Source organism: Pithys albifrons, chromosome 19 (assembly GCF_047495875.1).
Source record: "Pithys albifrons albifrons isolate INPA30051 chromosome 19, PitAlb_v1, whole genome shotgun sequence".
Taxonomy (NCBI): Eukaryota; Metazoa; Chordata; class Aves; order Passeriformes; family Thamnophilidae; genus Pithys; species Pithys albifrons.
In genome coordinates this window covers 4,872,281-4,897,872 of record NC_092476.1, presented here as the reverse complement: position 1 = coordinate 4,897,872, position 25,592 = coordinate 4,872,281, and the positions used below count along the sequence as shown (strand labels likewise).

The 25,592-nt window shown below is 38.7% G+C and overlaps 1 protein-coding gene across 5 annotated transcripts in view; it reads left to right on the top strand.

Moving 5' to 3' along the window:
* Nucleotides 1–25,592, top strand: part of STXBP4 (syntaxin binding protein 4) — a 66,140-nt gene that overhangs the window by 27,509 nt on the left and 13,039 nt on the right. For 4 of the 5 annotated variants that reach the window (XM_071573406.1, XM_071573403.1, XM_071573404.1 and 1 more), the window contains 5 exons: nt 2,173–2,349; nt 3,878–3,994; nt 4,494–4,543; nt 5,479–5,612; nt 23,060–23,117. In XM_071573406.1, coding sequence (XP_071429507.1) covers nt 2,173–2,349; nt 3,878–3,994; nt 4,494–4,543; nt 5,479–5,612; nt 23,060–23,117 — 536 coding nt within the window. Of the gene's footprint in view, nt 1–2,172; nt 2,350–3,877; nt 3,995–4,493; nt 4,544–5,478; nt 5,617–23,059; nt 23,118–25,592 lie in introns of all 5 variants that reach the window. The other variant, XM_071573407.1, reaches the window with a different exon arrangement.

The window sequence follows — 25,592 nt, the reverse complement described above, 5'->3', positions numbered from 1 at the left end:
TTCACTTTGCTGATGTCAGTTTATTTAAATAATTCCTATGTGTGGGTTTTTGAGATGCCACCCTCTGTCAGGGCCTCTGTGTTCATTTATATTAGTCAAACTTAACATCAGAGCATCTTTTCTTTTGTCTCCAAGTCTTTTTCTTTTGTCTCCAAGTCTTTTTCCCACCTCTGGCCTGTTTCTGAAAGATACCTGAAGGCTCACAAGTCATGCTCTGTATCAGCAGGGCCCAGCTCTTGCTGTTTGAGTCTATTGTTTCTGAGAGTGGCAAAAAAGTGCCCTCTACAGAGGCAGTAATTTTGACCCTACTTCTGTAGATTCATAACTTCTAAGAAGTCCCTGTGTTCTCTGAATTATTTCTAGGAAAAAGAACTGCTATGAGCAGCTTGCAGGAGGGGTCAGTTGTTCTGGTGTGCTTCATTAATGACCCTGCTCTGCTCTGCTCTTAGTGCTGCAAACAGACAACTGTGAAATCAAGTAACAGACAGACATGGAATAATAAGCTTGGGAATAGTCTGTGTTTCCAGGTAGAGGTGATCCATGTGTAGAACAGGCTCATCTCATGCTCTAGGATTCTGCAAGAAAAAAATAATCATTCTACCTGCTGTCAAATTACAGGTCAATTAAATGGAACTCTTATTGCTTGTGCTCTATAACAGAAACCTCTAAATTATACAACACAAATGTCACCTGTATTCACTACTGATGTTGCTGTTCTACACGTGTGGTTCCTTCTTCTGCAGCTTTATTTTCTAAGAGGCTGGGATGCACATTGGTATTATATTCCAAACCTATTGCAGATACAAGGAAGGTGATGTCCTGAATATGTGTCACTGACATTAGCTGGCCTGTGGCCTGAAGTTCATTCAGACTAACTGAAGCTGAGATTTGGTAGATCATTTTAGAGGAGAAACATTATGACAAAGTATAGGAAAAAATGACCTGAAGGATATTGATTGCACAGAACAAAACCTTCTATGTTAGGAAAGAATTAAATCTGCATTTGTAAACATAACTGACCTCTACAGACATTTCTAATATGACACCTGTTAAATATTATATGCCATTTCTTCCACAAAAATAGGAGATTTGGTCAGTTAGGTTTTCAGACACAATGATTTCAGTTCTACTTTCTAGAAAGCTATTTCCTTCTTGATATAGATTCATAGTGTGTTTCTTCTCTACCCCACCACTTTTCCCTCTAGTTCCATTCCCAACCAGGATATAATTATAATAATACGATAGGTAGACTAGGAATAGAATAGTCACCTAAGTGTCCTTAACTGAGGAATTTGTACAAAAAATGTCTAGCTCTGTGAATTTGTGTATTTAAACCTTGTAACTTTAATTCTGCAGAAAATTGATATCAAGTTATTTTCCTACATGTTAGTTAAAAGCTAAGACGAAAGAAGGTACCAGTGTCTACATCTTTTATGTGTCTACATCTTTTATGAGCTGTTAGTTTTATTTCTACTGTATATCCTCATCTGTTGTCCAGACCTTTAGTCTGACTTCCTAAATTTACAAATCAAAGTTAACTTGAATTAATACTCAGTAGTAAAATGAACTGAGTAATATCTTTCTCAAATTGAGGTTTTGCAACATTTAGAGATTATCTTGGCTGAATTAAAAGCTAAGGGGTTCTGATTTTCTGCTTTCCATACATTATTTATATATAAATTTTATCTAACACTCTTCTGTGATAATACAGGACAAAGATATAGGAGCAGGAACTAGGCAGAAAAATAATACTTTAAAAAAGGAATGATTTTGAGAATACTTGCATTAAGAGTCCATCTACATAATGTGTGAGCTCTGACTGGAGTGTGAATTCAGGCAATAATAATAAAAGGAAGTAACATGTCAGTAAGGTACTTTTTTAGTGTGGAAGTGAGGGGGCAGATTAACAGCATCTGGTACATTTCTATAAAACCTTTCATTCAATTAAATTTACAGTAATTGCAGATTTCGTTATTTAATGTATTAGTAAAATTACATCTCTGTGAATTCCTGGGTTTCATTTGCACATCACACACTTAAAAATTAGCCATTGAACCATCCAACCACAAACCCTACCAAGTAGCCCTGACACCAACTACAGTACTTTTGAGTTAAATCTCTTTTTTTGTTAGCCAGAACTGAAACTTTTTAATGGACTTGTGTAACCTACAGGAGGCCAAGGCAGCTGTGGAGGAGACCCGAGCCCTGCGAAGCCGCATCCACCTGGCCGAGGCTGCGCAGCGGCAGGCGCGGGGCATGGAGATGGACTACGAGGAGGTGATTCGCCTGCTGGAGGCTGAAATCGGAGAGCTGAAGGCTCAGCTCGCTGATCATTCTGGCCACAATAAAGTAAGCAAAGCAAGCCTGCCATAGTTACCATGGTTTCCTTGCTGTTGTCGGGTGTCTTGTTTTCATTTTCTTTTCATCTGCTTTTCTAAAGTAGGTCACTGTTTGTCTTGTATTATTCAATAACTGGAATGATGTGTAGGGAGGGAAGTGATGTGAAGTGTACAAGTCTTGCTTTATCCAGGTGTCTCTGGGCTGGAAAAACAGGAGCTACAAGCATATGTGGGTCATACATCAAAATGGCACATCTCAAGCATGGAATAGTTTCTGAGCTGCAGATATATTGTCTTGTTGCATATATTTTCATGCTTTTATGTTCATGTAAAAGTGATCTTCATGTTTATGTGTCTGTTAGGCAAATAACAGCAATATATAGTCCAGTCCTGTTCTGAAGTAAATTTAGATTTAATCAAGGTAATCACTTAAATGCTACTAATCCTGCAAAAAAAAATCTTTTTAATTGAACCTTTTATCTTAAACCCACTTCAGTTGAGATCTGAGTCTCTACATTTCTTATTCAAAAGAAACAATATCAAGTAGGTACCAACTCTATAGGATACTCTTTTTAGTATGCAAGAGTGAGGTCCCTCACCAGCTCCATCTTCAAGAGTGGACAGTGAGATTACCAAAGAAAGGTGTTTAAATCAACAGATTCTCTGACATTTACAGTGGTGATGATTCTGCTGTGTTGTGCAATGTACACAAACAAATGTATGTGTGCTTACTTGCTTCAAGTAAAGGTAAGAATTGGGTTATTGTGATTTCTTAAAGAGACTTTTAGAATATGCAGTGGTCTTTCAGAATGAGCACCTTGAGTGTGATGTGAAAGTTTGGTTTTGATTATAATGATATTAATTTTTATTATAGGTATATTTTCTTAATGTTGGAGAGAACTTTCTAGATGCCCTGTTCAGCAGACAGCTTAGCTAAACAAACATGCCCAAGTACATGTGAAGATTTTACTCGTGGTCCTCTCACACAACCAGGGGCTCCACCTGACACCTTGAGCCTCCAGGGCTTGTGTGACAGGGCTCACGTTCTCCATGGCTGAAGTAGGGAGGGATACATAACGCTGATCAATAGGTTACACAAGTGCATGCAGAGAAATGCCAGGGGGTAATTTCCTCCAAGATGTGCCATAATTACTGAGTTGTCCATAGGATACATGGATGTAAACTGGAGGACTGAGTTTGTTCACGCACTGCCTGTTTATGCCAACCTGCTGACAGATGCTATCACCATTGGGTTGGATTTTTGATCCATTCATTAATCAGTTAAAACTCCCTTAATTTTCAGCTCTACCACTGTTGCTGTCTTCCAGGTTTAATTTACCTTTATGTAATTTGCCCAAAACTGTTGCAGTTTGGGGCTGTTTGTCAGCAGGTCAGGCATTCCTGCCTCGGGAGCAGCGACGTGTTTCCCAGAAATGTGTGTTAAACATTTCACGCATCCCTATCAGTTCACACCATGTATCTACGTGAGCCATAGGAGGAAAATTAGTAGAATAAAAGCCTTACAATGCCTTTCCCAGGAGAACATTCAAGACTTGAGGAAGAGAGTCACAGTGCTTGACTGCCAGCTGCGGAAATCCGAATCGGCCAGGAAGACCTTTGAGGTGGCCACTGAAAAATTGCTACAGTTTGTAGAGGTAACTGCCTGTCATTTCTGGCAATGTTTTATTTGGAAAAGTCTTGTGTTGATGTTTCAAAGGAATAAGGATAGCAAAGTAGTTTGCAGGGATGTTTCCATTGCTGGAAGTATAGATGGTGTGGAAGGGTACAGATCCATCCAGGAAATGACTTAATTTTTATATTTTGCTATACTAAACAAATGGAAGTGATCACATAAGCTTTTTTCATAAACTGTATCAATTTCTGTGAATTCCTCAGAAGAAAAAGGCAGAAAAACTGATATTTAATTATACTTTGGAATGTTATGAAAAAACAAAAAAAGTGATGTTATATTTACTTCATTTAAAGGGGTTGTAATATTTTGGGTTTTACTTTGACACTTCTGTCTGGCAGAAACTACTCTTTAATTGCAAATCAAATCCCCCACACCCAAATTAAATTACATTAAATTTTAAGGTATTAACTTTTTGACTGAGTCCATCTATAAACTGTTAACTTCTTAACTATGGCCAACAGGTTGTGCATGAAATGCTTTCAGATAACTCTACTTCCTCAACAGTTTTAAGGTAATGAAATGGCAATTTTAATATTGAAAACCCTACTCTTGTTCCCAAGTCTCCAAAAACTGTCTTGTAGCTATTTTTCCTTTATTTTTGCCATACAGTTCTGAGTGTCATTTTATTGGAGGAGAGGGAATGGCATGAATTATAAATTAGTCTTTCAGGATACAGCTTCATTAAAAACCTCTGAATTAAATTAAAACTGTTAGTAATTACATAGCTATGGTTGTTGGAATGTTTCCATAAAGTAATTATAATGTACTAAGGATTAGTTAAAATGCAGTGAACCTTAACAGTGGGTTATAATTTTTTAAAGTTTTTTTTTAGATTTTCTTAAGTGATTTTGCATCATGATGAATTCAGCAGAATATAAATAAACTGATGACACGTATATCCATTTACATTTTATTACTTTTCTTGTAAAAGAAGTGGATCTTGTTAATATTCAAAAATATTTGAGCAGCCTTTATTCCTTCAAAATATTGGTGTGATTGTACCTGTATATCCAAGGTAGTGTTCCATGACTATTTTTGTAATAGTAAAGTTTGATCTCTCTCCTACAATCTTTTTCAGTAAAGCTCTCAAGGAAATCAAATGTAAGTGAAGTGAGCTGGAGCATTATTTAAAAAAAAAACACAGGCTCAGACCAACTATGATATTGCAGATAATCAATGAAAAGCAGTTCCAATTGTCACTGCACAACAGTGATGTTGTCTTTTATAGTTATTTTAGTAAATGGATTAAGTATCAAACACAAACCAAGGTGACAAAACCTTTGTTGTACAGGCAGAACTGAGGCAAACTCACTGCTTTGGTAGCATGAGTGGGTTTTGTTCATACACTGAGACCAAACCCAATCTAGAAACACAGATTTACTTTATTAAAAGTAGCAGTTTCCTTTATGATCTTACAAAGAAACACTTACTATTTTGTTCTCTCAGTGACAGGAGAGCAACACTGTCCAGCAAAGCACTCCTGGCCCGGCTGGGCAGGGTCGGCCCCGCTGCCACCGCAGCTCTTGCAGCAGAAGCCAAAGACCTGGCCAAGTCTGTCCGGGCCATTCTGGAAGTAGACTGTGAGTGAGTGTGTTCATCTTTGTGTGCTTTGAAATCTGCTATCAGTTCATTAGCCAAGAAGATGGATAATTTTATTCTAAATTGGATGTGAACTGGCAGAATAAATCATTTGTAGCACCGGAGGACAGTGCAGGTTCAGTGTCAGTTCAATATGCATCTTAATCAAGCCAGAATTAGAATATAAAGTTATTCCAGAGTACATTTCTTCCTGAAAAACTTAAAACAGAAAATTAATGCTTACATGAGGAACATGAAGATTACCAGAATCATATAAAACTAGCAAAATTTTGTGATTTTAATGCTTTTTTTCATACTGGAATATTTACATGTTACTCTACTGGATTTGCATTAACACATATCAAAGTGTCTTCAGTAAGATGTTGTTGCTGTAGGGAGTGAATGTAGCCAGCAGTTCCATTTGGAGATATCCATGTATATCCTCAGGTCATTGACAGGAAGCTGTTCCCATTGGTAAAAATGATGGTAGTTCATGAGAGTTACTGTAATAAACTGCACTGGAAAAATAAGAAACAACTATAGCTTATTATAGGATTCCTGGTTCAGATCATCAAAGTGATTGTGTAGTTTGATCATATTTGCCTATAGTTGAGCAGACATGTCAGTTCTGGTCCATCTTAATTGGAATGATTTACAAAAATGAAACACAAGTGGCCTGGTACATTACAGGAGGTTTGGGAAAGGTGATTAATTATGGTTGTCAATAATTATTGTATCAAAGATCTGAATATCTTAAATAGTTTCAGAATTTAGAAAGGGACTGAATACATGTTTGTTGAGAAAATGTTTCAAGATACGAAAATTATTCTATTCAACATCATTCTATGGCCAAAAAGGCAAAATAAAAAGATGAAATTTGTTCAGAAGTGTCCAGCATATTAGAATTAGTTACTGGTAGAAGTGGAAAAAATAATTGTGACCAGGAGAGTAGATAATTGATTTCCCCTCAATGACAATGGTATTTCTGTCACACTGAGTTGGTTTTATCACATTCCACAGGAAATTGTGCACGGAGAACTCTTCGTTCTAAATGCAACTGAATTCTAACATGTGGTTGTGCCAAACATAAGAGGTAGCATACATGTTAGAAAGCTCTGGAGCCACAGCAGGGATCCATTTTATGAACCTGAGAATTAAAAATAGGTCTGTAGAGAAGGATTTAAAGATTGAACGTCATCTTTCTGAGTTCATTCTGATTTGGAGAGTATTACAGATAGATTTGGGCTCTGACAAGCCTGTGTATGAGATTAAAGCTTTAAACCTCACTTGCTTTCTCTCTCCCCGCCCTCAAAAAAAAAGTAGATAAGGCAAAGTAACTATTTAATAGCATTCTGTCTGCAGTCCTCTATGCCAGCTTCTCACTCAGTGCTTCCCATGTGATCTAAAGTTTTCTTGCAGATGGGCTGTCATAAAAGGGGGCCTCTTGTGTATTTAGTATTTCATAAATGTCAGATATCAAAGACAAATGTATAATAGAAGTCACACTGCACACTGAAGGTTTCCCTTTTTCCAGAAAGATGTCCACAACATAATAATTTGGTTTTGAATTCTTAGAGTATTGGAGATAACATATTTGAGCTGAATGAGAATGTCTAGCTGGGCAACCACTGTGATGTATTTTACCTTCTAAATAGAATTTCTTTTTCATTTGCTTCATTTTGTACCGTATGAGGTAAAGGAGCCCCAACCAAAATACCTCTTTGATTCATTTGCAATAAATGTGAAACTAAGTCTGGGTGCCAAGGGAAGGTTGTGGAGTGTTCTTCCAAAGGAAAACTGCCTTCTTTGTTAAAGATCATCCTTGACAACCAGGTCAAAATGACATATTTATGAATTAGCCACACAAACTGTCCCCTTCTTCTGTAATAGCCTGACATTTTGCCTGAGGGAAGAAGCTTGAAAAAGTTCAGTGTATTCCTGAAAATCTTCAAGTACATATTGCCTTGTGATAGTGCTGCAGATCAGTTTTCAGCTTTGCAGGCTGAATGACAGCTCTGTGAAGGCAGTTTGGCGATTCTTCAAGTGAGGACTCAGAAAGAAAACAACAGCTCATTTTCCAGTGCTTACTACTTCAGGATCTTCAAGATCCCAAAATGCAAATAACAAAGTAATAAACACAATAACCAAGCTCATCCCCTGAAAGAATCATTCCTTATCTTCTTTAAAGACTGTAAGGTATTTTTAGAAACTAAGCCTTGAGAGGCCGTTCTGCTTTGCAGAATGCAAGGATCTCCTGAAGACATGAAATTACTTTCATCATACAAAGGGTTATAATGCCTCAGTGAAAGAACTGCAGCATTTAAAAGTAGTTGCTGCCTGCACTTACTAGACCATATGGTGCAAATCAGGCTAAAAAGAATAGAGAAAGCATTTTCTTCTTGTCTATTACAAAATTAGAAAAGAAATACACTTTGTGCTGGTAATGGCCAAAATCTGATTAACCCTGGAACACACTTATCTCCCCACAAAATAGAAGGCAATCAGCACTTTGAAATGGGCACTGGTATAGCACAGCTTTCAAGTATTTTGGCTGCTAATTTCCTCACTCTGCCTCGGAAGCTTCTATCCAAAAATACGCTCTTGCTCCTGTAGATACAATCCCAGCCATCTGTATGCATGGAGTGCCATGGAGCTGCTTCTCCAGTCAGCAGGAGCTCAAGCAGTGCATCCTTGTTTTATCTCATCCTGTTCCTTTAATCTGGCATCTGACACATGGCAATCACACTGAATTTCACTAAAATTAACTCCAAATTAATATAGATTCCAAAAATCCTGCTTACCTTACTCATATTGTTCTTGCCAGGCACAATAGTCACTGTTCACTGGATGTCAAGGATCCTACAGGCAGAGAAGTTTTGCATTCATTTTCCTTGGATACTGACTGGATAAAAAGGAGGCAGTGGAAACTGCTGGTGCTCAGCATCCGTCAGTGCTTGGTCTCTTGGTAGTTAAATTACTTTTGATTTTTGGCCACAAAGTCTTACATCTCGGGCATTAAAAACTGAAATACAGAATCTTACCAATTTCTTCAGTTTAGGGTTTTTTTCAACTCCATTATGTTCAATTGCCAAAACCATAGTCCATAGTCTGGACAGTGTTAATTGTCCCTTCCCCTTCTTTTGGCACTGTGGGTGGAGCTCAGTTATAAGGCAGAGTAGCAAATCTTCACAAATAACAATGTTGCTATTTCGAGAAGACAACTATTGTTAAGTATCACATTTCTTTTATTTATTTTTTGCAGGCCTGGTGTGTATTACAATAGAATTAGTGCTGTTTACATTGCTGCTATTTTGTTTATGACTCTTTTATCCTATGGATACAACAGTGTTGTAACTTTACACAGATAATTGGCTGTAGTTCATCAGGAGAGTTTCTATTAAGTTGACATGGGCTGTTCCCCCTCCCCTTTTTGCTTTATGTTTGTACATCAAAATCCAGATGTAATTGTAGCATGGACAGGCATGTCCTGGTTAACTTGACCTCTGTTACTGGGTTAGTGATATTAAAGCTGCATTTCCAGAGGCTGAATATCAAAATACAAGGTTTCTGCTGGCCCTGCAGTAGGGGCTGATTGCTCATATCTGGTGAAACTCATGTTGCTGTGTCTTCTTGTGTTTTTAGTATTAGACAGAGAAAATTATTTCCTGCAAGATCCAATTTGTGGGGATGAGTCTGCATTGGGAGGGAATACCTTTGACATTCTTTCAGCTAATAAAATAGAAATGTACCTTTTCTTCCTTACTGGAAAAACTGCTTGGGAAGGAGCAGGATAATGATAACTAAAGACATAACTGTGTATTCATTGTTCTGGTGAGGCCATAAATATTTCAGTGAATTACTGAAATCAGAAATAGAAGAGACCTATTAAATTATACAGTGTATAACCTGAACACAGCTGCACAACTCCCTTTTTAATAGATTTTGCTACCAAAAGAACAAAAATCAGTGCTGCATGCTTAAAGATAAAAAGCTTATGTTTATCAATTAAACATTTTCTGAGATAGTACTTCCATTAGAAAATGTTAATTTTGCTGAAATTAAGATGTATTATTCCTTTAAACTTTGATCAGCAGCAAAAGAGGTGAGTTTTCCCTAAAGAGTATTTATTAACTATTTTATCTAAAGAAAAATTTCAGTTTTGCAAATTCCTGAAGGTTGAATTTGAAATGAGAAATGAGAATGTTTCACTGAAAAATTGATAGCTTATCAACAACTCTCTAGATACGTGGCATATCAGATCACAATAAAAAACCTGTAGGTGAACAACTTATATACTTGCAGCAAAATTAAAATTCACAGTTGTGCAACAGGGAAAGTGGTTTCTGTAATCCTCAGAATAAAGTTCCAAGCAGATTTAATACAATTTTACAAGGACAGTCAAGCATTTGAAAATTTATTCTACATAAGTATTTACTTGCAGCAAGACTTTTAATTTTCTCGAAATCATTTAAATTTCAAATTTTGCCTAGAACTCTACTTTCAAAAAGAAAATCTGCCCAAGAATTTGAAAATGTTTTATTGCAACAGAAAGGATGTTTTCCACTTCAGAAATGCAATAGTGTACAGTATTGAAAATATTTCCAATATAAAGGAAATCAAAATGAGTGTGTATAAAAATTAACATTAAAATGGAGCACTAGACCTGTGAGACAAGTCCATTCTTTAGCCTGTAAATCTGATTTGCTCTGCTTTATTTACATCACTTCTACACCTTCATTAAAATTATTATCCCCATTTTAAAAAGGAATTTGAGCCACGAAGCATCAGACTTGCTCATTCCTAGGTAAACAACAAATAAAAAAAATAAAAAAAAAACCAAACCAAAAGGATTTAACAAAAGTCTTCAGAATATAATTTTTTTTCTCATTGTGTCATATCAATGGAAATCCTAAAAGTAGCTGTTTTTTTTCTTCCTGGATTGCAACCTTCTGTTATAATAATCTATAGATAAAACTCCTCTGTGTTCTTAGGGAACCATCCAGTTTTTTAGTGACTTAGAAAAATACTCTTGTTTCTGGTTTATCATCCCTGTGTGTTCTATTTGTGCAGTGCCTTTTCACTGAGCAAAAATGGTGCCTGGACTGTCCAACAGTATTGGGTGGGACCTTTTCCACTGTCTTACCTCCTGGAAATCTTCATTAGGGAAAGGAATGACTTAGAAGGAAGCACAGATTGGAGGACAGAGGCTGCCAATTATCTGACACTGTTTTACTGCTTCTGGTTTCTTGCTTTTTCTAGTTGCAATTCTGTATGTCAGTACTGTATGTTTGGTGCAATGTCTCAGTGCTCTGTGCTTGATCCACATTAATTTTTTAGTGGATGGCCATCCACGTATTTCAAAGTCATTTACAATGATAGCTGTGGTTTCCAAGCTGAATTCTGCATCAGCCACTGAACCACTAAACTCTTATGACAGATTTACAGCTTTGTCTGCAGAACCTGGACACTTTTACATTCTTTTCAATTACAAGATTTATTATGATAATCTATGAGAGTTTTTGAGGTTGGGTAGTGATGCCTGACTCAAAAAAAAAAAAAAGTGAGAATGCTGAGCTGTAGCACCATCACTGCTGAAATAGTAATATTTAATTGCATGCCTCTACTTAAAAGCAGTGCCTGTAGTGTTATGGGAATAAGTTACACCAGTGAAGCCAAGTCAAGGTTGAATAGTTTATTAGAAAGGCAGAAAAAACCCTCTTGAAGTTTCACCTTTGGCCGTGGTTTTCTTGCTTTGTTTGATTTTATTGTTATTATTGGGATGTGAGCTCAGGTGCTGTCTGCCAAACCTAAAACCATCCTCTAAACCCTGTTTCTATGGCCAGGATTGGCTTGGCTTTACAAGAAATGCTTAGAAGGAGATGAGATTTTTGATATATAATATAATTTAAATGTATTACTTCTGTCAACACAAGACATAAAAATGCCTTGCAAATGGGAAGCAGAAGAAATGTCTGTGTATAATGTGAATTCCACAAAGTTTATTAAAGTAGCACTCAGTGCTTTGCCACCAAGGAATCAGAAGGATCTGGCTGGGAAGGACCTCCAGCAGGCAGGTAATGCATCAATGTGTCTCCAGCAACATGAATTACATCTCCACTAATCCAAACCAGCATATCCCACAGCCTCTGTGGGCTCTTCCCATCCCTAATTAGCTTTGCCATGGGAAAACCTTTTCCTTTGGCCTAAAGGTTAAAGCTCATTGCTACTTGTCCTGACCCCTGTAGTTATTGAACACACCCCAGTACCTTCCTCTCTGGGGCAGCTTGTAACATATTTGAAGACCATGTAGTGCCTCCACTCTGTTTTCTGTTCCTCCAAATAAATCACAGAATCACAGAATCATAGAATTGATTGGGTTGGAAAAGACCTCTGAGATCATCAAGTCCACCCCTTGGTCCAACTCCAGTCCCTTTACCAGATCATGGCACTCAGTGCCACGGCCAAGCTCAGTTTAAAAACCTCCAGGGATGGTGAATCCACCCCCTCTCTGGGCAGCCCATTCCAATGCCTGATTACTCTCTCTGCAAAGAATTTTTTTCTGCTCTCCAACTTCAATTTCCCCTGGCAGAGCTTGAGCCCATCGTGCCCCCTTGTCCTATTGCTGAGTGCCTGGGAGAAGAGACCAACCCCCACCTGGCTAGAACTTCCCTTCAGGTAGTTCTAGACAGTGCTGAGGTCACCTCTGAGCCTCCTCTTCTCCAGGCTAAACACCCCCAGCTCCCTCAGCCTCTCCCCACAGCACTTGTGCTCCAGTCCCTTCTCCAGCCTCATTGCTCTTCTCTGGCCCCGCTCCAGCCCCTCAATCTCTTTCCTGAACTGAGGGGCCCAGAACTGAACACAACACTCAGTGATACCAGTTGCCTGATTTTTTTCCCTTACACTGAATGTCTCCTGGCCACTTTTTCACCCTTTTATTTCTCTGACTTCTCTCTACTTCGTCAAAGTTGTGTTGAATTCTCTAGTTGGGACCTTCCTGTGGGACACAAAAATGGAATAAGCTTGTTTGCTGTAAAATACAGCACCCCAGTTCCCAAATGGTGTTCCCTTTCCCCAGTATCTTCATGTTACTGGTTTATCCGAAGTTTGGGCTCTGCTCTACCCCAGAACCAAAGGCAGCTGAGTGTCCCCACCTCTGTGCAGCTGATTATCCACACCTCAGCCACTACACTTTGCTGTTGTCTTTATTCAGTTGCACCCTATTTATTTCAAACATTCGATCCAGTTAGTCAAGCCCTTACAGAATTCTAATCCTGTTTTTCAATGGCATTTCAAAGAAATGTCCATTTCCCAATGGGTTTTAAATCCTGAATTATCCCTGAACTCTCCTTCCTTGGACTAAACCCATGTTTTGTTGAATGTGAGTGAGCAATGACATTGTTTTCACCTAACTGGTCTTACTTGTAGCTGTTGTTGCAGGACCCAGGAATTAGACCCTGATTGTCTAACTTGATGTCCGAGAATCAGAATGTTACAGTAATTATCTGCAAGCACAAAAGCCAGATAAAAGATGACACTAATAGGGATGGAATAATTTTATAGCCTGATCAAATCAGAAAATATATTTAGAGTATCAATTATGAACAAGTTGCATGCTGATTTAGTGGTAACTGAATATGGATGTTATTCCCCATGTTTCACAGCAAGGAAAACCACAGTTCAGTGTCTAAAGCTTGTATTTTCAGACAGTTCTTTAAGATGACCTAGATTTCAGAACTCTGTTGTTGCTGCTAGAAAAGCAAATTATTCTCTCTCCGTTCACTTACCTTTAATGAGAAAAGATGAGTCAGCTTTGGAATAGGCACTGTCTGTCCTGACTTTCAAATCAAAACATTTTAATAATGAAAAACAAGTGATACTATTATATCTTAAAATGCAGATGACCTAACAAGATTAGTGCAGTCTCATTAGGATAAATTCCAGCATCTCTAAAGGAAGAGTTCATTAAAAAGCAGACCTTTAAAAGTCCACAGACTTGTTTAGTTGGTAGTGTGACCCCTCTATGAAAAAATTAATTGACTTTGCACCTTTTCCCATGCAAATTGTCCTTACTCTTGGTAACTATGGAGATTGAAGTCAAAACTCTCAAGAATCAACAATTTTACTGGATGGTAAATACTTCCTAAATTGTCTTTTTATTATTTTCTGTTGACAAAATGCTTAGATTTTTGGTATATTAATCCTTGTGTTTTGACATAAGGGAGGAAGAAAAACTTTGAAATTCTGTAGCGTGGAGATACAAATTACTCACAAGTCAGAGCAAATACACAGGTGAGACAGGAATTGGTGTCAGTCCCAGATCAGTGTCTGAAACTCAGAAAATATGCAGGTGGGGGGGTAGGAATTGAAGCCTGAGGTCTCAGCCCCAAACTCAAGGCTGACATCCCTCTTTTTTGCCTTGCAAGTTCACATTCAGTGAGCTGGTTGTGGGGAGGGGAGGGTACCCCAGTGCCTCTCTGGGGGTCTGTGTGTCCACACCCCACTCAGGCAGCACCTGCCTCATTATCTCAGGTAACAAAATAAAATTAAACAACCTTACAGTGTGGAGCTGAGGAGTGTGTGTGCTTTTGGCAGTTAATGCTGAGTTAATTTTCTTTGGCTTCACAACTCTGAGCATCCTGGGGATGTGGATTCGAGCTGCCAGGGGGAGGGGGATGAGCAGACCTTGGTTGGGAATCAGTGTGTGCTGGAGCCATCAGGGCTCATCTTGTCTTGGAGGGCTGCAAGGATTTGCTGTCAGCTCCTGCACTTGTCACATTTTTTCACTTCTCAGTAGGTAGGAGTGAGAAGCTGAGGGCCAACAGAGTTCCTTAGACATGTAGATGTGATAATTTAAATGGAAAGAAGTACAGAGAAAGTTGATTGCCAAGACTGAGAGAGGAAGCTTTTTAAAAGTGTGTTTTAAGGAGAATTTGCAAGAGGAAAACATAATTGCTTGGTGCTTATGAAGGAGAACTAAAGGAGGTACAAAATGTGGGTATGGCTCATCCTGGATCTGTTACCCCATGGCATGAGCCATGTGGATCATGGACTGGGAACTGGGTGGAGATTTTTCCCTTGCATTAGTGATTTCTGTGGGCATTATGTTTGATAACACAGTTTTGCCTTTACCAGTAAATGTCACCTGTACAGTTCTGGTAAAATCCAGTATGCTAAATTCAGGCACACTATGTGGGTTTTTTTTCCCCCCTTCAGATGTATAACAAAAAATTAAATATGTCTCTCCTAGATTTTAAGAACTTTTAACATTATTTTTAAAATATGCTGGCTTTGAAGTCAAGTCTTCCTGTAAATAAAACCTTTCTTTTACAAACATAGAACTACAGGCTTTTTTGTATCAGGCTAAAAGGACACCTTCAGCTGTATTTTTACAGTTCTTTATTCAAAAGGAAAAAGTATTACTTTGGTCTGTACTTACTGCAAAATATGCTCAGCAGAGAGTAGTTCTGTCTCTCAACTGTAGGTGGTTCATGCCAGCCCCCTGAGCAGTTCTCATTTCATCATCAGTGCAAAAAAGTAAGATATTACTTAGCAAGAAAGGCCTACCATGTAATACTATTGCTTTTTAAATCTCAGACAATTTCTGCTCAATTCTAATTTTAGGCAGCCCTTTTAATTTGTTACCAATGAACGCTTTCTAATTAAACTTATATTTAACAATCACATGCGTCAGTGAGCAATGTGAGCTGACAGTGATGGAAGTGGGTGGATAACACAATGGATGGTGACAAGAGAAGCTGATCCAGTGAGGAAAGGAGGAGATGGATGAATTCTGGAACTCAGGAATCAGGGGACCAAGAAAGGAGAGAAACTGAGGAAAAAAGAAATAATTTAGAGCTGGGCCATACAGTGAGTTATTCTTAATTATCTAGAACTGGTGGTGAAAGCTCTGTGTGCAGAGCCTTGTGTTTCTGGAATAAGAATGTGTTATTCCAGATTCTTTTTAGTCAGCTGAAAGTGGATTGCACCAATTGAGAACAAGGATGTTCTCAAGACAGTACTTGCTTCTGTGAATTTAACTATTTTTGTAGCCTAATGGCATTGGTGTGGAATTCCCCAGTGAGGGACTGTTTCTTTAGTCTGAGAATTAATAATGTGTTTTCTGTCTTCTCCTCAGGAGTTTGAGATTTGAAGGTATAAACAAGATGATTTCAATTTAAGTTATGAAAATATTTATCAAAAATTACTTTGTAACTTGCAGTGTATTCAGTCAGCAATGGAAGCAATAATGTGTTCTTGACTAATCCCAAATAGCATCATGTCAACAGGCAGTAGTGGGAGACTGGGGAAAAAAAAAGGCTGCAATGAATTCATAGAAAGGAGTATTTTCTTAGAAGCTGGACCTGACTGCAAAAAAAATGTAATAGGAGAAAATGCTTTTACCATTTTTAAGACCTTATCAGGGAGCGCCACCAGCTCTGTGACCCTCGGGTGCTGTTCTTGTCTTGCTATGTCACTAATTAGGACTCTGTTATTGCAGCCTTTAACACTAAAATAAAACAAAACATCCTTGGGTTGGCAAAGTAAAGCAGATGGGAGCCACTGGAGGATAAGGAACACTGGTATGTTTTTTTTCTTTGCAGCCCTCTCTGTGAAAGGGGTTGATTTCTGCATTCTGCAGTTTGCTGATTTTTCTGTATCACCTCCACCTTATCCACAGATTCTTAACCACAACAAACAAAATAATGTGGGGGTACCTGGTCACTACATTCTTGTGTATTGTCACTGGACAGGCAGTAGGATTTTAGAAAGAAGGACTTCAGGTGAAAAATACAAAAATAATTGTTGGATAATCAGTCTGTTAATAGCATTTTTAAAGCAAATAATAAGAGCCAGTAGATTATGCAAAATCCAGTGTTTGGTGAGAATGAGCTGATCTGAAACTCTTCCCTGCTGTCACTGGCCCTCACCTGTGAGGGCTGACACTCTTTTGACCTAATGACTAAATAAAATTTAGTCAAATTTTTTTAGTCAAATTTTGGGGAGGGGCATTCAAATTTTGGGGGCAAAAATTGGGGAAAGGGGCACTGAAAAATTGCACTCCTGACTAAAATAGCAATAATGGTGAGGGACCTATTCCTTCATGGTATCTTGGCCTCCTCAAACCCAGTTGCTGAACATCTGATTATCAAATGTGTGGTCTTTGGAAAGGCATTGGAAGCCTAGTGAGATATATATTGATTTTATTAGAAGCATATTGAAATAAGCTTCTTTTTTTCAATGCAAGTTGCTAATTAATTACTTTCTTTTCCTGAAAGGTGATGACATTACATAAAAAAAGTCATTAGTAGAGCTTTGAATTCCTTTCATGTCAGCATTTCAAGGGATGCAGTCTTTGTGTGCTACAAGACAGTCCCAGCTGCCCACCAGTAGCTGGTGGAGGTGCTCAGATTCTCATTGTGGTGGGAGGTCATGCCATGGATCAGGACTTCCCACCAGCTTCTGTCTGGTGAAGCAGACCCCTCAGCCCAGAATTTGCTGTACTCTCTCAGTTCCCTTGAAAAGTTGGTATTTTTTATAGCAATGTTATGGTAGAGTCTGTACTGCAGGCTGCAGGACCTGTGCCATCTCTGTGGGATTGTCTGGACACGTTTGTTGCCATGAGCTGAGAGAAGGGAGTGTTTTATTGCCCTTGTTAAGTGAGTGCTGCTTGTTTTGTGCTTTGACTACTGACCTCCTGCACGAGTGAAAATGAGCATCAGTCCCTCTGTTTGCTTCTCATCTTAATAACTGCCTGAATTGCTTGGAACCTCCAGTGCTGGAGAAAATTAGGTTTGATTTGAAAAATGTGTAGCTTGGGTTTTTCTTGATGCATTTCCAATATTCAGCTTCTGAAAAGTTACAATTTTGAAGGGGATTGTCCTTCCTGAAGCCACATAGCAGCACCTCAGTGCTCAGACTAACTCTCACTCATTTCTGAAGAACTTCAGTGCACACTCTGGGCAGAGTTTGTTCTAGATGTGGATTTCCCTTGGTGAATAGGAGAGGAAATGTCTGTACTAATGTCTGACCACATGTACTGTTTGAGGTCACTCTTATTTCCTTCCATTGCTCACTTGACTGGCCATTGTTCATGTATTGCAATTGCTGTTGGCCCCAAACTGTTTCTAATTAACTGTACCCAGCTATTCACAGACAAGTATTAGAAGAAAGACACTTATAACAGTTTGTAATTTCAGAATTACCAAAAAGATCTTAAACTTGATCATATAATCCTTCAGCATGAGAAGCAAACTCATTCTAAATTGTAACTTGATTTATGATTATTATGGTAAGAGATTAATGAATTTGCCAACATAGATGGGTCAATAGATTGTGATTTCCAGGCAATGGGGGCACTCAAATTTTTGGAGTGAGGCACTCAGAAATTGGGGAAAGGGGCACTCAAAAATTGGGAGAGTGGCACTCAAATTTTGGGGAGAAGGGCACTCAAGAATTACAGGAGGAACACTCAAAAATTGGGGAAAGGGGCACTCAAATTTTGGAAAAAAGGGAAACTCAAATTTTTGGGGAAAGGGGCACTCAAATTTTGGGGAGGGGCACTCCAATTTTGGGGAAAGGGGCACTCCAGTTTTGGGGAAAGGGGCACTCCAATTTTGGGGAAAGGGGCACTCCAATTTTGGGGAGGGGCACTCCAATTTTGGGGAAAGGGGCACTCCAATTTTGGGGAAAGGGGCACTCCAATTTTGGGGAAAGGGGCACTCCAATTTTGGGGAGGGGCACTCCAATTTTGGGAAAGGGGCACTCATTTTGGGGAGGGGCACTCAAAAATTGAGGAAAGGGGCACTCAAATTTTGGGAAAGGGGCAGTCACTCACCTGCCCATCCCCCACCTGGGCTGGGGGCTTCAGATCTGGAAATGACTGAGGGGACACCATCTTTCACCATGCCCTGAATATCTAAAGGAAGACAAATCTTTTTCCTGAAGCTTGGATTGTAGGAACAGGACTGAGAGGAGATGAGCCAATCTGCCAACCATACTCTAAATTAACATAAATTTCAGTTGTTAGTATTTCCCAGATGTCTCCACTTGAAGACTACTGACTCCATCTTTGTTTTATTAAGTTACCAACAACAAAAGAAAAAAGCAATTTCTTTAAAATGGAATCTGATATGTGAAAGAAAGGAATGGAATGTCCCCTTAGCAGAGTATTATTCATGAAAGGAAACACATTTGGTTTTAGGAAGAGCACTTCAAATGGTCTAAAATGACACACAAGCAAATGCCAGAAGTGCATACTCACTTCTGAAAGCTGTTTTTCTGAATATGATTGTTCATATTTAATTCACAAATAAGCAATAAAATACAGTCAGACCTTCAGCTTTCCATCTTCTTTGTTTTGCCTAAATGGCTTAAAAGAGAAGAGCCAAAGGCATTAGGGATCTTAACTAACAACTTCTGCTTTATTATTGAGGCCACATGGGGAAGGTTCAAGTTTTGATAAGAGCTGAAATTGGTGGTGTTGAAAAGAGAACTGAATTCAAACCCTCATTTACCAAGTGACAGAGAAAACTGCTTTTAATATCCTATAGCAAATCTTGTATATCAGAAAGCCTTTTGGCAGGTAATTCCTGTTCCTTATAAAAAAACTTCATTATTTTTGAGAATCTAATATTGCATATAAATAAATTATAAGCAGATAAAGGATATGAGCTAGGCCATACTCTTGTATGTGAAAAAGATATGTACAATTGGAAAAGTCAAGCTAGGTAAAAGGATATGTAAAAAAGACATCCTAATTTCTGTTGTTGGTCAAAGAAGGGTTCATTGTGAAACACAATATTTGTACAATGTGGCTTTTGAATTCCAGATAGATACTACATCCCTTAAGCTTTATACTTGATATTAATTCCAGATACAGCCACGAGGCTGTTTACCCCTAAGAGGAAAGGAATTGTAGCCAGGCATCCTTTCAATGGTGGATAACAGAGCAGTGCAGAGTGCTGGAAATGACTCTGTGCTTCACCAGAGTGTTCAGGGTGAGATTTGCACCTCTGCTGGGCAGCTGTTCTAAGCACTCCTGAATTGTCAGTGGTGTTTGGTGCCTGCTTGCAGTGGAAGGAGGGATTTAAAGTCTGGCCTCGAGGCCAAAATAAAGCACTTAAGGACATCCTTATCTTGAAGCATCTAAATAGGCCAAATCCAGATAGAATCCCAGTGCACAGAGCATTTTTTTGAACAATTCTTACTATGGTCTCTAAATCTCTCATTTCTTTTGAGTATTTTATTGGAAAATAAGCAAAATAGGACATTTTGGACTGCAGCAATTCCATGTTTGGGAAATAAGTGCAGTTTTGAGTTGACTGAATATTCTGCTTTGTTATCTGCTTTACTGCTGCTTCTGCTGTCTCCACATATCTTTGCTGTAATAATTTTGAATTAACTTACTGAGGAAAAAACCTCACCCAACAGTATTACTGCACAGTTTATACGTTTGATAACTGATATCCCAGGGAAATGAGGCTTTTCCCTAATCTCTGTCCTTCTCCCTTTTTGTTTGGGGCCATACTTTGGCCATGCTGTGTGCAGCTCTTCCCGAGGGAGAGGACACACATCCTGGCTTGGGAACACGAGGCAAAGTCCTCAATGTCATTCACTTCTCACACGTTTATCATTTGGGGTGATGCTCATCTTTCTTCCTGCAACCCTCCAGTGTCAGTGCTGGTGCAGTTTGTTTGCCCTGGTAGCCCAAGGAAGTGATAAAGATCGAGGAGCTCCACACTCACTGTGGATCAGGAGGGCTCTGTTTGCCCCAGGGCTTCATTTCCTCTCAGCTTTATTTAATGTTGACTTTCCAGCAGGGGTTATCCCAGCAGGCATCTCACAGGGAAGGAGCCAGGGACTCACCAGGGATCTGCTGGGGCACAAACAACAGCAGCTGGTTTCGTGGTGGTCTTTTTTCACATAGAATTATAGACTTTTTTGTTTTTTGCACTAGCCCTAATTAAATGCATATACTCAGAACAAAATGTTGGTAGATTAAAATGTGTTTTTGCTGAAGTGCTCTCTCTCAGGAGACTGTTCTTGCTTTTGCAGTTTTACCTTTCAGAAGGTAAATAGTCACAAATATTTGAATAGGAAGAAGCCCTGTACTTTCTGCTCAAAAGAACTAGATTTTAAATCCTATAAATCTGTAATCTTTTAAGATTATCTATGCAGACAACTGCAGCCAAAATTTATTATTTATGAAGATTCATCAAAGACTGTAGCAGTTCACACAAGAAATTATAAATATGCAGGAAATCTGAGATTGCTGGAGTTTATGTAGGCTAAATTCTGTATTTTTCAGAATGTATTTTGACTCCTTCAGCTCCTTTACCTCCCATTTACTCCAGGTGAGAGCTTAGCAGTCTTTCAAAGCAAGGCCTGGGACAGACAACAAATTTGACCCTGGAGGGTGTGAAAAAATAGAGCACAAGGAAGTAGATCAACTTATGAATGATTCATGGAGACAGTGAGCTTGAAGGAAGTGGAGATGATGTCTGGGGAAACTGGATGCAAAACATGAGAGCCTCCTGGCTACCCTGGGAAATACAAGAAATAGAAGTACAAATCTGAAAGGGAAGGAAAGGAGTAAAGGGAACAGCAGTGAAAAACTAGTGGAGAGAGAGTAAAAATGTGCAAAAGCAAATTATTAAAAAATCTACAGATGTAGTGGAACTTCGAAGCATGCAAAGAACAGATAGGACATACAGTCTAATACATATAAAGTCAAAAAGGCAAATAAAGCTGTGGAGACATCTCCAGAGTTTCATTTCTAGGTGACAAATGTATTCAATGTTTTTGAAAAGCACAGTCTTCCGTGGTTAAAGGAAGAAGACAGAACATCAGTTACCATTGCTACCTACGTGCTGTTCTTCATGTAAAACTAGAAAAGAAGACACCATTTTAATCAAATCACTAGTTCAAAAAGTGTAATTATCACTGCTGAATGAAACAGGTGTTGTAGAGGATCCACGTGAGCACAGAGCAGATGCTGAGCCTTTATTATTAATTGAGCAAAACCATTGTCATTTATTTGGGATGTGCACGTTGGAGGCAGGAACGAAGAAAGGCCAGGGCAGATGGAAGCAATTGAGGGATGACTCCTATTGCCATGTAAATCATTAGAAAATACCCGTGTTGAATAAAGGTCTCATCTTTCATGGGAGAGAAAAGAACTAGTGATCATGTGTAGCATATTTATAACTTGAAACATCCTTTTCTTCCTTCCTTCACAATGGAGTCAGAGCCTGAAAACTGCTCCACAGCAGTCACCTTGTGTTTAAAGGGAAGTCACTGTGGATTGGTCCCTCAGAAAGGTAGTAGGTGGCATGTTTTGAGGAACAGATTGTATAAATCTGTTCTGAACTGAAAAGGGGAAGAAGCCTGAGACAAGTGACTAACAGGGTAAAAATGAGAGGAAAAAAATTGATCCAATGGGCTTTTTCAGGCTGCACTGAATAATCATGGTGCTGTTCTACAGTTCCCAATCCTCGAGCTCCCTCCCTGAATTCTGCAGTTCTGGTTACCTGGTGTTCATCTGCTGCCTACAGGTGCAGTTCCTTCTCAGATGACTTCGTTCTTCCCAGTCCTTACTTAGTAGCTGTTTCTGTTGCAGAACTGAAGTTATCCCTTTCCAAATTTTTTAGAAATAAAGACCCCACTAGAGGCAAAGGTGTGACAACAGAAGCAAATGAGCCTTCTAAAAGAAATTTTAATATATATATATGTGTGCACTGAGGGCAGAGCTGGGTAGGAAGCAGCTTTCAAAGCTCAGATGGTGCGTGCAGTCCAGCACATTTTCCAAATCAAAGTTTCAGATCTAAAGCAGGCTCACAGATGGTTCTAATGAGCTGGGCTTTGAGATACACTAGGGCTTGAACAAAAATAGTTTAACTCCTAAGACACTAACATTTTGAGGTGACTTTCAAGCAAAATTCCACCAGAGCAATTTTTCTTGTGTATTTAAATTTTATATGTATTTCTAGTCTCCAAAAAAACCTGCATTTTTTTCAGGACCTTGTACTTTGCTTTATAGACTTTACAGCACAATATCACAAAAGCAGGAGCATTTCTGTACATTGACTAATGCTTCTTTCTCTAGCACTTTTAAACCCTACAGAAAGTTGGTTTTGAACAAATAGCAATTAAGAAGGTAAAGACTTGCTAGGAAAATTTAATTTTTAAAGGGCTATGACATAGTCCCCTGCTAAAAGCATTACTCATCATTCTAATAATAAAAGTATCATCAAATGGCTTATTGCTTTGTAGCACAGCAAGTATTTGGGAAATTGTATTGTCTATATTATTATGTTACAAAAATAGTAGGAATTTATAATCTTTTTATGACATGGTTTGACATTGCAGCATTCTAACTTGCACTATCTCTAAACTGTTGTGAGTGTCACTTGAGCTTAGAGAGACATCTTATTTCTTTATCTCCTCTCAGGTCTGCCTTATGGATGGGAAGAGGCTTATACAGCTGATGGAATCAAGTATTTTATCAAGTGAGTAGTTCTGGGGAAAACAGGTCAGAGCTGAAATAAAAGCACATCAAACTAAACACATTTTTAAGCCTGGAATTAATGGAACAATTTAGTGTACATTGTACTGTATGCTGTTGTTTTTTTCCAGAATATAGTGATAATTAGTTTGTGGAATAGGGTTTTTTTTATTATTCTTCTAAACAATTGAAGCAAATGATGAAAAATGCAATTCATCTCCATTCCTTATATATCATGAATCTAATTATTAGCAAGTTATTCTAGCTGCTGAAATTTGCTTATAGTTTAATTTCTATAGGTGCCAGAAAGATACTGTTTTGCAGGTGGATTTCTGCAGTCTCCTAAAAGAAAGGAAAGGCAGCAAATAAATGGCTTTTCTCCCAAATGTAAATAATATTGAATTTGATGCATTAACTAGCCAAGAAAAACAGGGACTATTTTCCCTTTTTTCAAGCACACTGCTCTGCTGTCCTTGCCTCACCCCATGCTGCCTCGGGCAAGATCTATTAAATCAGACATGTTTTTTTCTGCAGAGGTTTCCAAACACACTGTATATGATCCTGCATTCCAGCTCTAATCAAAGGGTGGCTTTTATTTTCAGACAGATGTAGGTTACTACATGAGATTTATACCAAAAAAAATGTAGAAAAATAACTTAGGAAATGAAAGTGAATTAAAAGCCAATTTTATAGCAATGGAAATAAATACAAAAGCAACTACTAAAGCAGAGCACTGTTGCCTTGGCCACTGTCTGTTCATCCAGGGAGCATGATAGGACAGCTGGAAAGTTAAGGTGGATGTTGAATTCTTTTCTGGGTAATACTCTGGGTTTATACCTATGTGACTGCAAACTGAGCTTGAAGATAGTGTTATCTATCAATAATGGCAAATAAAATCTGGAATCAGAATAGAAGAAATGTCACATTCTTGAAACATCCCCCCTGTTCTATCTTATTTTGGGTTTGTTGCTGGGCTTCTTTCACCAGTAGGTATCTGGATGACTCAGCAGAAAGCTGGATTTGATGAATATGTGCAGACATTTCTTCCTGAGCTCTGCACTTGGATGCTGAACCATTGCAGATGTGACAAGGAGAATCCACCTACTCCAGGTGGTGGAAGCCTAATTTGCAGAAAGCATCAGATGTTTTGTGTGTTATCCCCACTTGCTTAAACTACAGGTTTAAATTCAGGAGTTCACATGGGAAAGCCTTTTCAGGGATTTTTGCACTTCTGTAATTGTTAATGACTCATGACTGTGCCCTCCTTTGTGTGCTCCCAGCATGGCAGGTGACAGTGCCCCAGGTTTCCCATGGCTGTTCCCTTCTGGTGTCTGTGCTATAAAGTCCTGCCTGTCAGACTTTGCATGGCAGGAGAGGCAAATGTACACATTTTAATTGCAGAGGAGGGTATGAAATCACCCTTTATGACCACTGGCTACACCTTTTCCTGAGTGGAGTCACCACAGGAGGTGTTCAGAGCTCCTAATGCACCTCATTGCAATGGAATTAACTGAGCGTTTCAATAACACATATGGCAATTAATATTATTTTGAACTATTTCCTTGTTTTGCTTTCATCACTGTTTCCAAATGCCTTTGCAGAGGGTAAGCCAGGCTGTTGGCATGTTGGCAACTCATCCCTCTTACTGCTCTGTGTAATGTGGACCAAGACATCTGAGAAAGTTCCCTGTTTGGAGCAAGGGGCAGGGGTTGCATAAGCCTCTTGTTTCTAACATCAAATGGTGGAGATTTCAAGGTGAAAACCAACATTGAAAATACCCTTTTCTAGGAGGAACTTTGCTTGAGGGGCATCTTATCAGCTGATCCTTCCCAGTAGGATTTAATCTAATTGTTTAAATGGGGATTATCAGAATAGTTGATACCTCACAACCCTGCTACTAATGCTGTAACCTTCTTGTTCACTTTGGCTGTGAATGTCAATCCTTTTATTCTATTTTAGAATCCTTTCATTCATTTTTAGCCCAGCCAAAGCCATGAAGGGCTTAAAAGTATTTCAACACTAGCCCAATTCCTTGTGTACAAATAGGAAAACATTCCCAAAGTGGTGCCACAATTGACCTGCTCTTGGATGTGAGCTGCCAGTTTTCTTACCATGCAGTTGGGCTGTGAGGCTCATTGGAAGCTGCAATGGCTTTGTTTAAATGCACAGCAGTTTTACAATGGGCTAAGGACAATCAAATATTATTTTAATTAGTAGTTGTCTTCGGATCCAACGTTCTTTATTGGGCCATCAAGTAGCTGAGTCCATAAATCTATACATTATAAATCTAATGCAGTAAACACCCCAGAATGGAATCTTAATAGCACATAAGCTTGAGACAGCTTGCTGAGAAATTTCCATAAATATCTCTGAAGGGGTGTAGCAATATGAAGTGCATGAGAAATCAGAGTTTAAAAGAAGCAAACCAGCTGGCTTGTGTTACACACTAAAGTGAAACCCACTTATGTGAATAACTGAC